The 16,009-nt window shown below is 39.7% G+C and overlaps 1 protein-coding gene and 1 pseudogene across 1 annotated transcript in view; one reads left to right on the top strand and one right to left on the bottom strand.

Moving 5' to 3' along the window:
- The window catches only part of TMC1 (transmembrane channel like 1), a 180,833-nt gene extending 167,651 nt beyond the window's left edge, over positions 1-13,182 (bottom strand). Inside the window, exons 1-2 of the mRNA XM_023213110.1 lie at positions 13,129-13,182; positions 10,364-10,409 (exon numbers count right to left, since the gene is read on the bottom strand). Coding sequence (XP_023068878.1) covers positions 10,364-10,409; positions 13,129-13,182 — 100 coding nt within the window. The remainder of the gene's footprint in view (positions 1-10,363; positions 10,410-13,128) is intronic.
- On the top strand, positions 13,181-13,544 carry LOC111543234 (annotated as a pseudogene).
- Positions 13,545-16,009: the final 2,465 nt, after the last annotated feature.

Genomic DNA, 16,009 nt, shown 5'->3' with positions numbered 1-16,009 from the left:
ACAGAAGCAGAAGGAACTCCAGATAATTCATCCATTAATTCACTCAATCAACAAGAATACACTTAGTGTCTATGGAGACAAAGCTCTAAGAGGGGCTGTGTGGTTCAGCTGAAGGAGCACAGAATTGTTCTCAGAATCAAACAGGCCTTTAGCTCCGCCTCCTCAAAAATTATGACCACAGACAACTTTGTAACCTTTCTGACCATCAACTTTCAACAAATCATGAAAACAAATGACATCATAGAAATGTTGTGATCATTAGATAAGTTAAATGCTAAAACCCATAAGTAAAAATATTATACACTAGGCATTGCCTGATGTATAAAAGGCACTCAAATCGATACTAATCTAATGAAATCTGGGAAGCTGTAAAGTTAAAAAAGATATTTTTTCTTTTATTCCAAAATGTCACAATCTAACTAGGAAAAAAGATATTAACAAGTAAAACAATTGGTGTGAGGTACAATATAACTAAGTACCCTGATTTTTAATGTCAAAAATAGGAACTGAGAGAAAGAAGGCATTCCAGGCAGCTGAAAATGGTGAGAGAAGGCTGAATGAAAGAGGTAGACTTAAATTGAGTCTCTAGATATAAAGAGGTTACAAGTCATCACTCCCATCCTAAGAATAAAAACGCTGAGGCCGGGCGCGGTGGCTCAAGCCTGTAATCCCAGCACTTTGGGAGGCCGAGGCGGGCGGATCACAAGGTCAGGAGATCGAGACCATCCTGGCTAACACGGTGAAACCCTGTCTCTACTAAAAAGTACAAAAAACTAGCCGGGCGACGTGGCGGGCGCCTGTAGTCCCAGCTACTCCGGAGGCTGAGGCAGGAGAATGGCGTGAACCCGGGAGGCTGAGCTTGCAGTGAGCTGAGATCCAGCCACTGCACTCCAGCCTGGGCGACAGAGCAAGACTCTGTCTCAAAAAAAAAAAAAAAAAAAAGAATAAAAACGCTGAACAAACTGGAAATCAATGGCTCTTCTTAATTCTGTCAGCAGAATTGGTAGAAATGATAGCCTCATTGAGGTAAGAAGGGGCAGGGATTCATAACAATAGGTGCTATTGTCTGACCATTTTACTGCTAAGCAATTTAAAAATTGCCAGGATTAAAAATGCCCAGAGTTTGCAGAGAAACCCACTGGTGCCTGTGTTACTATCTCGATTTTAAGCAGACTAAATGAATAAGTCCATTTAAATATGGTGGATTGTATTTACGTGTTTGTTATGACTACATCCCAATATTCAACTACATTTGGTAGGGAAAAAATTGTAAAAGGTATATATACCCATAATACAAAAAGGAAGGAACATGAGCAGGTGAGAGATTTCTACATCTTTTTGAAAATGTGAAAACAAGGAAGAGATTTTTGGTTTATCCAGGAATAAGAATGTAGTGAGCTGGCAACCAAGAAGGAGGAAGCTGACTTACATTGCAGAATCTAAGGATCAGATCTTAGAGGTTCTGGGGAGGCAAAGGGCAGTGAAGAGACATAGGGTAGAAAACTCACTGAACCCAAAAGTCAACCTGGAATTTCCTTTGCCACTTTCATCTTACAGAGGATACAAAAGCAGCCAGAGATGGAGAAACCCAAATCTACCAGTTATCACTAGTTCCCCTATCCTGCTTTATTTTCTTCAAAACACTGTCACCATCTGACATTACGTTTTTTTGGTTTTTGGTTGTTTTGTTTGTTTGTTTGTTTTGAGACAGGGTCTCACCCTGTCACCCAGGTTGGAGTGCAGTGGGGAGATCTTGGCTCACTGCAACCTCTGCCTCCTGGGCTCAAGTGATCCTCCCACCTCAGCCTCCTGAATAGCTGAGACTATAGGCACACATCACCATGTGTTTCGTTTGTTGTTTGTTTTGTTTTGTTTTGGTAGAGATGGGATTTCACTATGTTGCCCAGGCTGTTCTCAAACTCCTGGGCCTAAGCGATCCTCCCACCTCAGCCTTCCAAAGTGCTGGGATTATAGGCATGAGGCCACCACGCCTGGCTGTGCCATTATGTTATCTACTTATTTGTTAATTGATCCACTGTTTATTTTCCCCACAAGCAAATAAGCTTCTGGGAAGGCAGGGGCTTTGTTGGTCTTCAACTCTTTATTGCCCATGCTTGGCAAATAATAAGCACTCAGTCAGTGTTTGTGATATGAATAAATGAGTAACCCAAGCAATAATATTAACAATAGTTATACTGTATAAGAGCGATATTAGATGGTAATTTCCTTCCAGTCTCAGATTTACCACATTTCCCCCTGTGTCTTGGGGCCTTTTGATTAGTACAGGAAATTTTTCCAAGAGGAAGGAAGAACATTAGCAAAGTCACAAAGAAGAAGGAAATACAGGCATGAAGGGAAGAGAGATTTGCCAGGCTAGATTAGAACCACCTCCGTAGAGTGCTTCCCCAGTGTCCCTAGAGAAGGTCTTATATTACTCATTGCATCTCTCATGCCTCTGAATATTAAAGCACTTTTCTTCCTTTTTCTTTCTTTCTTTCTTTTTTTTTTTTTTTTATATAGAGACAGGACAGGGTCTTGTTATGTAATGCAGGCTGGTCTTGAACTCCTGCCCTTAAGCAATCCTCTTGCCTTGGCCTCCCAAAGTGCTGGGATTACAGGTGTGAGCCACTATGCCTGGCCTCAGAGCATGTTTTAAATCTAACTATTATAAATCTTTCCTTTTGAAATTTCTGATATTTTAATTTGCTGCCTTCTCACTACAGCATTTGTGTAGTCTGGTCGCTCTGCTTTTCACATAACCCAAGCTCCTCCATTCAGAGAAGAGGTAACCAAAGGCCATGGAGGAACTATGGAGGGAACCATGAGCCGTGTTCTCCACTTCTGAAAGCCATCGTGCAGGTCATTCTTCGTGGAGAAAGCAAAGTTCACTTGCTTGTGAGTGAGAAAATGTTCCCTCCCAGGAGCTGGTGTTGGTAGCGCACACATCTAGAGCCCTTACCTACATCTAAATATAGATCGGGAGAAATTTAGTAGGCAACAAAAAGCTAAGCAGAATTTTAAAATAAAGCAAACTAACTGAAGGCCTGTTAGATTAATCCCTGTAAACTAAGGTATCGTGGTGCCAGACATAACATTCAGGTCTCCTGACTACAGCTTGAGTCACCAGTTGTCAGACTTGTGAATTCCAAAGAGGAGCTTGCCCTGGTTTATTTCAGCTTGCCAGGGCTTCCACCCATCCATCTCAGGCCATTGGAATGTAGTGCTAAAGCACCCTGGATTTGATATTCTATGTGTGAAATATCTTTGTACCACTTTCTGTAGCAACCTATCTAAATCAGTCACCAAATCTAAAAATAGACATTCTTCCTTAAGTTATGGCTTTGAGTCCATATAACCAATGGAGGAAAATAGTACCAGAGTCCAACCTTTTTTTCTAACACCTCCACTAAGCAGGAACTAAGAAAAGGAGTGGGGACCTAGACTAGAAATATCTCTTCTTTTACTCACCTGAAAGCAGCTCTCAGAAGATGTCATAAAACCAAGGTTCACACCGCTCATTATTCAAGTACCTCATACAGTTGACCATCCACTCAATAAACACAATAACGTACCACATAACGACACTTCAGTCAATGACAGACCACATACACAAAGGTGGTGTCATAAGATTATAATGGAGCTAAAATATTCCTATCAGCTACTGACATTGAAGGGGGAGAGTTCCCTGATCCCCCTTGCAGGACATGTGGAAGGGGTGTGGCTCATCTGTTGGGCAGCCACTGTTGCACAAGCCCATTATAGGAGAGGGAGCATGTAGACAGACAGGTGCAGGAGCCAGGGCGAGCACTTTTGGGTTCCCGCCCCACGGTGGCATCTAGGGGTATGTGCCTGTGACTCTCAAAGTCCCAGTGGGTGTGCTACAGTGTTCTTTTAGCTCCGCCTTCGGCAGATGGCTTAAGTGTTAACCAGCTCAGTGCCCTCTTGGCACCTGGGTTCTTGTCCAGTGTCCAGGAAGAATCAAGTCACACATGAACTTGAAGGATGGTGAATGCAGGGATTTTACTGGGTGATGGAGGTGGCTCTCGGAAGGATGAATGGGGAGCTGGAAAGGGATTGGAGTGGAAGATGATCTTCCCTTGGAGTTTGGCTGTCCTGCAACTGATCTCCTCTCTGACCATCCCCCTCCAAACTCCTCTTGACATTCAGATGCTCCTTCTCTTCTCTCCTTCTCTGCAGCACCACTCTTCTGCTTCTCTGTTCTTCTGTTTGTTTGCTTATCTGCTCATCTGCTCATCAAGCCTGGGATTTGGGGTTTATATGGGTACAGCACAGAAGGTCATGGCAGGCCGAAAGGCAACATTTGGGTGCACAAACAGGAATGTCTATTCCCATTTAGGGCTGCGGGTTTCTAGGCTTGGGAGTAAGACTTTTACCAGGGAACTGCCCTCTTCTACCCAGTCCCTGTCTCCTGTCTATACCAGCATGGTAGCTCTGGTAATGTCATAGCTCAACACATTACTCACATGCTTGTGGTGGTCTTGGTGAAACACACCTACTGCACTGCTAGGCATACAAAAATGTAGCACAATTAGGTACAGTACATAAAACTTGATAATGATAATAACAGACTCTGTTACTGGTGTATGTATTTACTGTACAATATCTTAATCAGTATTTTAGAGTGTACTCCTTCTGCTTGTAAAAAAGGAAATTAACTATAAAACAGCCTCAGGCAGGTCCTTCAGGAGGTATTCCAGAAGAAGGCATTGTTATCACAGGAGATGAGAGCTCCGTGTTATTGTCCATGAAGATCTTCCAGTGGGACAAGATGTGGAGGTGGAAGATAGTGATACTGATGATCCAGACCCTGTGGAGGCCTAGGATAATGCGCTTGTGTCTTCACTTAAATTAAAAAGTTTAAGGGGAAAAAATAAAAATAGAAAGCACTTATAGAATAAGTATATAAAGAAAATATGTTTGTACAGTTGTACAAAGTGAGTTTTATGCTGTTATAAAAAAGTTAAAAGTGAGGCAGGAGAATGGCGTAAACCCGGGAGGCGGAGCTTGCAGTGAGCTGAGATCCGGCCACTGCACTCCAGCCCGGGCGACAGAGCGAGACTCTGTCTCAAAAAAAAAAAAAAAAAAAAGTTAAAAGTTCAAAAAAATTTAAAACTTTAAAAAATAAAAAATTTATAGTAAGCTAAGGTTAATTTGTTATCAAAAAAAGAAAAATATTTTAAGAAACTTAGCATAGTCTAAGTATATGGTGTTTATAAGGTCTACATTGAAACCACCTTTGCAAACATTATAACAAGGACAAAATTATGACAGTGAAAGAGATCTGACCTAACAAATTCCATCTTGATTCTAACCTCCAAGCTGCCCTTGTCCATTCCTGGGGATAGGTTCAACTAACTTTGGGAGGAACTTAGTTTATAGTTTAACTTTGAAACAAAGATGATAACAGCCCTTTCCTTAAATAAACCCCCTTCTTTCCTGGGGACTAGACTGCCTTTGTAGGACTAACAAATTAGCTACAAGATCTGCAACTTCCCCAATTACTCCTGCAAATAATATCACTGTTATAGAACCTAAGATTGGTCTTTTGAGATTTCTTTTCAGGTTTTTGTATTTCTGATAACTGGTGGCCCCACCTGGACCCACCAACCAGTCCTGTGGCCCCACCAAGAAGCAGATTCTAACACCTCCACTAAGCAGGAAGTAAGAAAAGGAGTGGACTTGAGAAATGCATGAGGACCATTTTCCACACCCCTATGATTGTATCTCCAACCAGTCAGCAGCACCATTCCCTGGCCGTTCAAACTATCCTTGAAAAACACTACCCTCCAAATTTTCAGGGAGACTGATTTGAGTAATAGAACTCCAGTCTCCCATTCAGCTGGCTCTGTATGAATTAAACTCTTTCGCTACGGCAATTCCTGGTTCTTGATAAATTGGCTCTACCCAGGCAGCAGGCAAAACGAACCCGTTGGGTGGTTACAAGAACATATCCCAGTTGTTAAGCAATGCATGACTCAATTTACTAAGTCTTAACTCTTGTTGTGGCAGTAGGGATCTATGATATAAAAAGTTAGCCATATCCTTGCTTCCCAAGATTTTCTAGTATTATCATTGAGATAACTTACATCCTGAAATTTCTGGAAGAGTGCTGATTACAAATGTTTTATGGCTAAGATACATTGTTACAGAATTTTTCATTTTTTTCTTAAAAAAGCAACAAAAGTTTGAATTTATTGCTTATTAATTAATGAGCACACTTTTTTCAAATCATTTAAAAAACACAAAACAAAAAGTTTTAAATGATATTAAACATCAAAACATAAAAGATGAGATCTGATAGATGCAAAAACTTCCTAAAGAGACAGAATGGCTCCCAGGGCAGAATAAGTAGGCAAAATGATGGTATTGATACACTTAAGGAAAAAGAGACCAGGCACAGTGGCTCACACCTATAATCCCAGTACTCTAGGAGGCTGAGGCCAGTGGACCACCTGAGGTCAGGAGTTCAAGACCAGCCTGGCCAACATGGTGAAATCCTATCTCTACTAAAAATGCAAAAAATAAAAATAAAAAATAGCTGAGTGTGGTGGTGCACATCTCTGATCCCAGCTACTCAAGAGGTTGAGGCAGAAGAATCGCTGGGACCAGGGAGGTGGAAGTTGCAGTGAGTACTTCAGCCTGGGTGACAGAGCAAGACTCTATCTCAAAAAAAAAAAAAAAAAAAAAGAAAGAAAGAAAAAAAAGAAAAAGAAAATGTGTCAAAGGAGATGTAGTGGTTGGAAAAGGAAGCACAGGAAATGGCAAGTGAAAGAGGATACCATATTAGTGCTTATTAAATGTTATCCAGTGGAAAGAGATCCAGATCCTGGGGAAGTCCTTCCAATGTTTTTCCTTCTGTTGGCAAAACTGGAATGTTCCATCAGACCTAGCCGAACCTATCCCTCGAGTCTGCCAACCTGTTTTGCTCTTGATCAAGGGCTCTCCAAGCAACGTTTGCATCATAATCTGGTTCCCCATGTAGACTTCCTGTAGGCCAATAATTTGCTAGTCAGCAGACACAAACCAGCTGTGAGTTTAGCAACTAGCCAACTGACCACAACAAACTCACCTCATCGTTGGACTTTGTCAGATTTGCAACCTAACAAAATGTAATTTAATTTCAAAAATTTGTTTTAAAACTTATTAAAGGAAACTCAAAATTGAGAAAAAATTATCTGGCCAAGTGTTTCAATATTTAGTCTGGAAAACAGTGGTCAGTAGTCATATAAGGAACATAAATAACATCTCCACGCCAAAGCACTTGGAGATGAGTCACATGTAACTGGTGCATACTTAATACCACAGAAGTATGAAAAGGAGAAATTATGTCTTACTAAGGAAATCCAGGAAAGCATCACAGCGGAGGCAGTAATCAAGTGAGGCTTGAAGAATGAGCAGAGTGATGATAAGCAGAGACCTAGAGAGGCTGAGGTGATTTCTCCAGTCAAATAAAATGTAGAAGGTAGAAAATGTGCTGGGCATGCAGGCACACAGGTTAGATGTGGACTTAAAGTAAAACTAAGTTTAAATGGTAGAAGAAGATGACACAGCAGCTTGGGAAGTATAAATGTCACATGGCAGCAATGCAAAACCATCTAATCTTTATAATAAGGAGGAAACATCATGGAGTGAGACTTTAGGAATTAGGCAAGGCTACAAAATATGATCCATGGCTGAAAACTGAAAAGCATACTTTTAACTCCATTGACATTCTTTTTGTTTGTTTGTTTGTTTGTTTTTGAGATGGAGTCACGCTCTGTCGCCCAGGCTGGAGTGCAGTGGCACAAACTTGGCTCACTGCAACCTCGGCCTCCCAGGTTCAAGCGATTCTCCTGCCTCAGCCTCCCAAGTAGATGGGACTACAGGTACTTGCCACCATGCGTGGCTAATTTTCTGTATTTTCCTAGCAGAGATGGGGTTTAACTCTGTTAGCCAGGATGGTCTCGATCTCCTGACCTCGTGATCCGCCCGCCTCAGCCTCCCATACATTCTTATATAAGGTATTGATAATTTCCATCCAAATACTTGGATGAATGCAAACTAAAATGAAAAGTGAAGGACAAGGGCTTGAGAGTACTGGAACCTGGATAAGAAAGGCATTATTGTAATATGGGAAGCCACAGGAGGATACAAACTTGGGATACTTCATAATTTTGACTGGGTCTTCCAAGCATCTCCTGCACAGTTCAGGAGATATTTTTGCAAGAAGATCCTTGTCTATTCATATTGCCATAAAGATATGAAAATGTAGAATACATCTATTTTCTACTAATTTGGTAGAAGGTTATTATGACCAAGATGTATCTATATGCAAAATCTTACATGTGCAGTCTGAGAAACTCTGGAATGCTCTGAAAAAATTTTTGTGCATTTGGAGGAGTTGGAACAGATGTAGAAAGACAAGAAAACTCCTCTCTTCTTTGAATCAAAAATAAAAGGTTATTTTTTTTCAAAGGCAGATAGAATTGAAGGAGAAAATGCTATTGTGTTGCTCATTGCCTCTCAAAAACCCATTGTTTAAGAACTGGACAGCTGACCTGAATGTAAAGTTCAAGGAAAAGGAAATATACTTGAGGTACAGAATTCAATTTCTCAAAATCACCATGTGTGAAGCCTCAAGCTAGTTGCAAATTTAACTTGCATACAATATTGTCCATGAAGTGAAAAAGCAAAAAAAAAAAAAAAATAGCCACTGTTGCTGGGAAGTTTGTTTAATTGTTCACTACCCAGGAAGTGTCATGGTGCTTCATAAATGAGGGATCCATATTCAGTTCAGACTTTAAGCAAACGAGAACATTAACATTAAGGGGGTATGAAGCCACTTCAGTCCACACAGTGCATTGATGATCTTCCTCCTCAAGGAGAAGGACAGGTAGGAGGAATAAGATAGACCATTAATACTCAGTGGTAGAAAATGATGTCATATTATGCAGTCATTCTCAGAGTTAGAAAGCAATGATTTTGAACTCTGTCATCAGCAGTTAAGGCCCAGGAATCACAAATAGAAACCCCAACTAACATCAGATCATGAGCAGAACAGAGTGCACAAAAGAGTGGATTAGCTGCCCCATTAGAAATTCTTCAGTTCTTTTGCTTAAAGGTTCTCATGAGTTACCTTAAGAGGAGGAACTAGATATCTTATTAAAACCTGCTATGTGCCCTACTAACTCTAATTATAGAGACTATATCTCAAAAAAAAAAAAAAAAAAAAAAAGAGAGAGAAAGAAAAAAGAAAAGAAAAAGAAAATGTGTCAAAGGAGATGTAGTGGTTGGAAAAGGAAGCACAGGAAATGGCAAGTGAAAGAGGAGTTAATTATAGTTCAGTTCAATAAGTGAAGGATATTTGTTTAAAGAGTAAATAAACTCCACATGGTTTTTGTTTGTTTTTTGTCTGTTTTTGGACACAGGGTCACACAGGGTCTTGCTCCCTTGCCCAGGCTGGAGTGCAGAGGCGCAATTTTGACTCACCACAACCTCTGCCTCCCAGGTTCAAGTGATTCTCATGCTTCACCCACCCCAGTAGCTGGGACTACAGGCACATGCCACCACATCTGACTAATTTTTTATTTTTAGTAGAGATGGGGTTTCACCATGTTGGCCAGGCTGGTCTTGAACTCCTGGCCTCAAGTAATCTGCCCACCTTGGCCTCCCAAAGTTCTGGGATTATAGGCATGAACCACTGCCCCCGTCCAAAAGTCCATCTTTTAATCTGGCTCCATTGAATTTCACTTTTCCAACCCTGGATAACATAGCAGGAGATCCCGTAGCTTTCTTGTTATTTTCAGTTGTAGGAACCACCTCATTTTGAGAATTTAGATTCATTTTCAGGTGTTCAAATATCCAGTCCAGTCTATTTTAAAACTGTAATCTCACATCCTATTCCCAGCTTCTCTCCTCTACCTCCTCATGCCAGGAACTGAGGCTTGGAGACCTAAGGGTGGAAGTGAACATAGGCATCTTTTTGACCACTTCTTCTGATTTATGTTTCTTTCTCCACTCATCATGAGGCTTCTGGAGCTCATGTTGTCTGGGTTAATAGAGTAAATATTAGAAGAAGAGCAAAAAGTTAAGCATTTTTGCTCACACTATGTGGCCACCATGTCCTTGTGCTAGCATCTGTGGCTATTGCCTGGAAAAACTTCTAAGTTCTTCGGAACCACTCCTTTTTTCCCTGAGGGAATCTTCTCTCTCATTTCTTGCCTTTGATTACATATTTTCCTGAAGGCCTTTTGTAACACCCCAACAGTTCACCTCATCAGCTCCTTCTGTGTCTGCAAGACCCTCACCCTAGCAAGCACCGTTCTTGGGAGAGTAATCATCAGAGTTTCTGAATCTCTCTTACGTTTCATTGCATGTCCTTGGCTCAGAAGGAATATGTGAATTCTTGCCTTTGAAAAAGTAACAAAAATGTAAGAAGTTGTTTTCAATAATTCTGTTCTATAAAAACATATTCCTATGCGTAGGTACTACATGTTATACACGTTTAGCAAAAGTTGTCTAGGATAGAGAGCTAAAAATTAGCTAGAAAGAAGGAAGGAAGAAAAGAGTTAAGGAATAGAAGCTAATTTATGCAACTCTACCTCTGTGTCAGGGCCTGCACTGCAAAACAGGTATTATCTCCATTTTGTAGATGAGTAAGTTAGACTAAAAGAGATGAAATGTGGCCGGGCGCGGTGGCTCACGCCTGTAATCCCAGCACTTCGGGAGGCAGAGACTGGTGGATCACGAGGTCAGGAGATGGAGACCATCCTGGCTAAAATAGTGAAACCCTGTCCTTACTAAAAATACAGAAAAACTACCCGGGCATGGTGGCGGGCACCTGTAGTCCCAGCAACTAGGGAGGCTGAGGCAGGAGAATGGTGTGAACACGGGAGGCGGAGCTTGCAGTGAGCCTAGATCTCACCACTGCACTCCAGTCTGGGCGACAGAGCGAGACTCCATCTCAAAAAAAAGAGATGTTTAGTTATAGTGAACAACCATAGTTTTTTTGTTTTTTTTTTGAGACGGAGTCTCGCCCTATCACCCAGGCGAAAAAGTACATAGTATATATTGCCTCTACAATTCAACTGATACTTTATATCCTGCACCCAAATATTTTTTCTTACTGTGGTCCTATACTACCTTTTAATTTTTCTAAGTATTTTTTCCATCTGCCCAAATAGATTATGAGCTTCTCAAGGAGTGTCTATTACACTTTTTGTTGTATTCAGTAATCAACATATATTGAATATTATGTTAAACCTGTTAAAATTAAAACTATATAGCTTGTTCAAACACAAGGAGCTATGAGGATAATTTCATCACTGTGCTTGTAGATACGAATCTGTATTGATGGGAACTGACTTTTCCCCATACCACAGCCTGAACAGGAGGAAGAATTCTCATATACTAATATGAAATATTTAAATTAGTACTAAAAATTAATTTCCAAATTGAAACAACTGTTAAACTATGGACTGTGTCATGGCCGATTTGGCGGGGGAGCTTAAGAGATTCAGCTTCTGCCTAGCGATACTTTTCATTGTCTAGGACAATTTTGGTTTGGATTCTTTTAATTTTGCCTTATTGTAAAGTTATGGACTTTACAACCCTTCTTCAAGTCTTTCCAAGACCTATAAAGACATCAGACAAAAGCAGAATTTCATCTTTCTTTTCCCATTATAACATACCATATGGATACACCCAAGACTTATAAATGTTGTCATATGGAACTCAGATACTAAAAATCTATTATCTTTGGCAAAAACCAGAACTGAGAGAACCACCCCAAAACTGAAAAAATATGTTTTGAAGATATTCTCATTTACCTGTTTACATCATGTAAAATTATGATAACTAAAGGGAATCCTCAAATAATTAAGTAAAAACATCTCATTAAAAAACAGTATTGAAATTCTGCTCCCAGCCACAATCCAGTAACTAGGAATGCATTTACCTTCTTACCTTGAGCAACTAGAAAGTCAGACAAAATATATGAAACATCTTTCTTCAGACATTGTTCAATAGACAACCCGAGACAGTGATCTCTGAAAGGGAAGGAAATGAGATGACCTGTGATGTTGCCTGTTCTTTTCGCCTGAGAAGAGTTTCTAGGTTGCAACATAGGCAGGGGAAACTGAAGCAGTGGCTTGTGGTCTCACTGAGTTGAGGAGACACAGTTCTGATTTCAGGGAGTTTCACACACTTAGAATTTGTGGGATAGAATAACAGAAACGAGTGACACAGAGAGAGCTCTGGAGATCTTTGAATCCTTTCAAACTTTGGCTGAACACTGCTGTATGCATAGATGTGTGGTAACTACTAAGGCCAGGGAAAGAACTATCAGAAAGGAGTACGCAGAACAGTGTCCAGACCTTACAAGAATCAGGAATAGCTTAGGCTGTCAACCAGTCAGAGAACGACCTCCTATCTCACAGAACATGGGACCCTTCAGAGGGCTATTTCCGAGATCAAAGCAGCCCTGCTCTGAACTCACCCTAACAAATCTTAAAAGCAAATCTCAAAAGCCATCCAGCTAATTCCAAGAAATCCAAGAAACTTATCTGCATCCCGGGCGGGGGAGGGGGGGGAGAAACCCGACAATATTTAAAGGAATACAGAAAAATCCAGGACACAAAAATGTAAAATTCATCATGTCCAATTGTAAATGAAGTTTACTTTTATAAATTTATCTTGATAAAAAAAAATTACCAAGTAAGCAAAGAAGTAGGGAAAATATTGCCTCCCAACCAGAGTAGTAATCAAATCAATCAATAGAAACAGATCTAGTAATTTCATAGATGATAGAATCAGCAGACAGCAACAGTAAAACAATGGTTATAAGTATACTCCAAATGTTTAAGACGATGAAAAAAATAAAAAACGTTTTCAAATACAAATAAAACTCTGCAGCTAGAAAATACAATATTTGAAATGAGAAACATACTGGATAGGATAAACTTTAGATTAGATATTGGCCCAAAAAAAGACCACCAAACTTGAAGACAGATTTTACCCAAAGTGAAACAGAAGGAAATTAAGATTTTAAAACATGAAACACCTCTTTGAGGAAGACGTGGTCGTAGGTGGTGCGGAGCTCTGATCCGCCCACACCTGCTCCTGACTCACCGCTGTTAGCTCTCGCCGCCGAAGAAGTCGGTCAGGAAGCCGCGCAGCAGCCATGGCTTTTAAGGATACCGGAAAAACAACCATGGAGCAGAAGGAGGCAATTCACCGAATTGGAATCACTCTAACAAGCTGCAACGTAAAATCCCTGGAGAAGGTGTGTGCTGACTTGATCAGAGGAGCAAAGGAAAAGAATCTCAAAGTGAAAAGACCAGTTCGAATGCCTACTAATCACTACAAGAAAAAACTCCATGTGGTGAAGGTTCTAAGCCATGGGATCATTTCCAGATGAGAATCCACAAGAGACTCATTGACTTGTACAGCCCTTCTGAGATTGTTAAGCAGATTACTTCCATCACTATTGAGCCAGGAGTTGAGATGGAAGTCACCATTGTAGACGTTTAAGTCAACTATTTTAATAAATTGATTACCAGTTGGAAACTTAAAAAAAAAAAATGAAACAAGCATCAGTAATCTTTTGAATGATATTAAGAAGTCTGGGATATTTGTAATTGGAGTCTCAGAAGGGAGGGTCAGAAAAAAATGAGAAAATATGGCACAAAGATAAGAATGGTCACAAACTACTCATCAGAAACTATGGAAGACGGAAATCCTTAAAGCACTGAAAAGGGACTAGCAACCTGTAATTGTACATACTGTATTAGTCCATTCTCATGCTGCTATGAAGAAATACACGAGACTGGGTAACTTATAAAGGACAGAGGTTTAATTGACTCACAGTTCAGCATGGCTGGGGAGACCTCAGGAAACTTACAATCATGGCAGAAGGTGAAGGGGAAACAGGCACCTTCTTCACAAGGTGGCAGAAAGAGAAAGGAGAAGTGCAAGCAGGTGAAATGCCAGATGCTTATAAAACCATCGGATTTCATGAGACTCACTCATTATTAGGAGAACAGCACGGGAGGAATGGTCCTCATGATCCAATTACCTCCACCTGGTCCCCCACCTTGACAGGGGGATCATGTCCCCATGACATGGGGATCCTGGGGATTACAATTCAAAGTGAGATTTGGATGGAGACATGGAAACAAACCATATCATATGTCCATCAAAAACCTTCTTTCAAAAATTAACTAAAGGCTTTTTCAGATATACAAAAGTTCAGATTACCATTGCCAACAGATCTGTGCTACAAAAAAATACTGAAGGTAGTTACTCAGGCAGAAGGAAAATTATACCAGATAGAAATTTAGATCTGAAATATGGAAGAACAAAACAATAAAAATGGCAAATACATGAAAAAATATGAAAGACTTTTTTCTTATTTTTAAAAATCTCTTTTTAAGATGATTTAATATTTAAACCAAAAGTAATAATGATAGATTGTAGAGTTTCTAGTATATATGGAATAAAATGCACGAAAACAATAGCACCAAGTACAGGATGGGGAACTAATATTTTTACCACTGTAAGGTTTCTAAAACATATGTCAGGGGTATACCATTATTTGATGATAGACTGTGATAAGTTAAAGATTTATATTGTAAACTCACTAAAATGGAACAACAAAAAAATTTATAGATAATATCCCAGTAGTGAAGATAGAATAAAATAAAAAATACTTAATCTAAAGGAAGAAAAGAGAATGGAGAATGAAGAATAGATGGAGACAAAAGAAGATATAAAAACATGTTAAACATCATTAGTCATTAGAGAAATGCAAACTAAAACCACAATGAAGTACCACTACACATCTTCTCAAAAGTCTAAAATTTAAAAGATTCACTCTTAATTCTAGGTTTTGATGAGGATAAGGATCAACAGGAAATCTCATACGCTGCAGGTGAAAATGCAAAATTATATATTGCTACTTTGGAAAATCATTTGGCAGTTTCTTATGAAGTTAATCAAACACTTACCATACAACCCAGCAATTCCAATCCAAACATTCACAGATTCTATTTAAATGTTCATAGCAGCTTTATTCGTAACAGCCCCAAATAGAAAACAACTGGAATGTCCATTCACAGACAAATGGATAAACTGTGAACCATGTATACGATAGAATACTACTCAGCAATAAAAAGAAATAAATTATTGATACACTCAGCAATGTGGATGAATCTTTTTTTTTCTCATTTCATACATTCTTGTTAAGCATTCTTTTTATTTTATTTTATTTTATTTTTTATTATTATACTTTAAGTTCTAGGGTACATGTGCATAACGTGCAGGTTTGTTACATATGTATACTTGTGCCATGTTGGTGTGCTGCACCCATCAACTCGTCAGCACCCATCAACTCGTCATTTACATCAGGTATAACTCCCAATGCAATCCTTCCCCCCTTCCCCCTCCCCATAATCGGCCCCGGTGTGTGATGTTCCCCTTCCCAAGTCCAAGTGATCTCATTGTTCAGTTCCCACCTATGAGTGAGAACATGTGGTGTTTGGTTTTCTCTTCTTGTGATAGTTTGCTAAGAATGATGGTTTCTAGCTGCATCCATGTCCCTACAAAGGACACAAACTCATCCTTTTTTATGGCTGCATAGTATTCCATGGTGTATATGTGCCACATTTTCTTGTGGATGAATCTTAAAAGCACTATACTAAATGTAAGAATCCAGGCACGAAACAGTACTTACTGTACATTTCCATTAAAACAAAATTCTAGAAAATGCAAACTAATCTACACTGACAAAAAGCAGACTAGCAATTGCTTGGGTCTAGAGGTAGAGTATATGGGTGGTGGGGTGTAGAGACGGAGGGAACGTGTGGATTTATTCCAAGAAGGCATGAGGAAACATTTTGAGGCAGTGGAAATCTTTATCATGATTTTTATAATGCATATACATTTGTCACAACTTGTCAAATTGTCATTTTAAATGTATATAGTATATTGTGCCTAAAGTATACTAAGGCTG

This window comes from Piliocolobus tephrosceles, chromosome 14, assembly GCF_002776525.5.
Source record: "Piliocolobus tephrosceles isolate RC106 chromosome 14, ASM277652v3, whole genome shotgun sequence".
Classification (NCBI taxonomy): domain Eukaryota; kingdom Metazoa; phylum Chordata; class Mammalia; order Primates; family Cercopithecidae; genus Piliocolobus; species Piliocolobus tephrosceles.
This window is presented reverse-complemented; position numbering and strand designations above follow the sequence as displayed.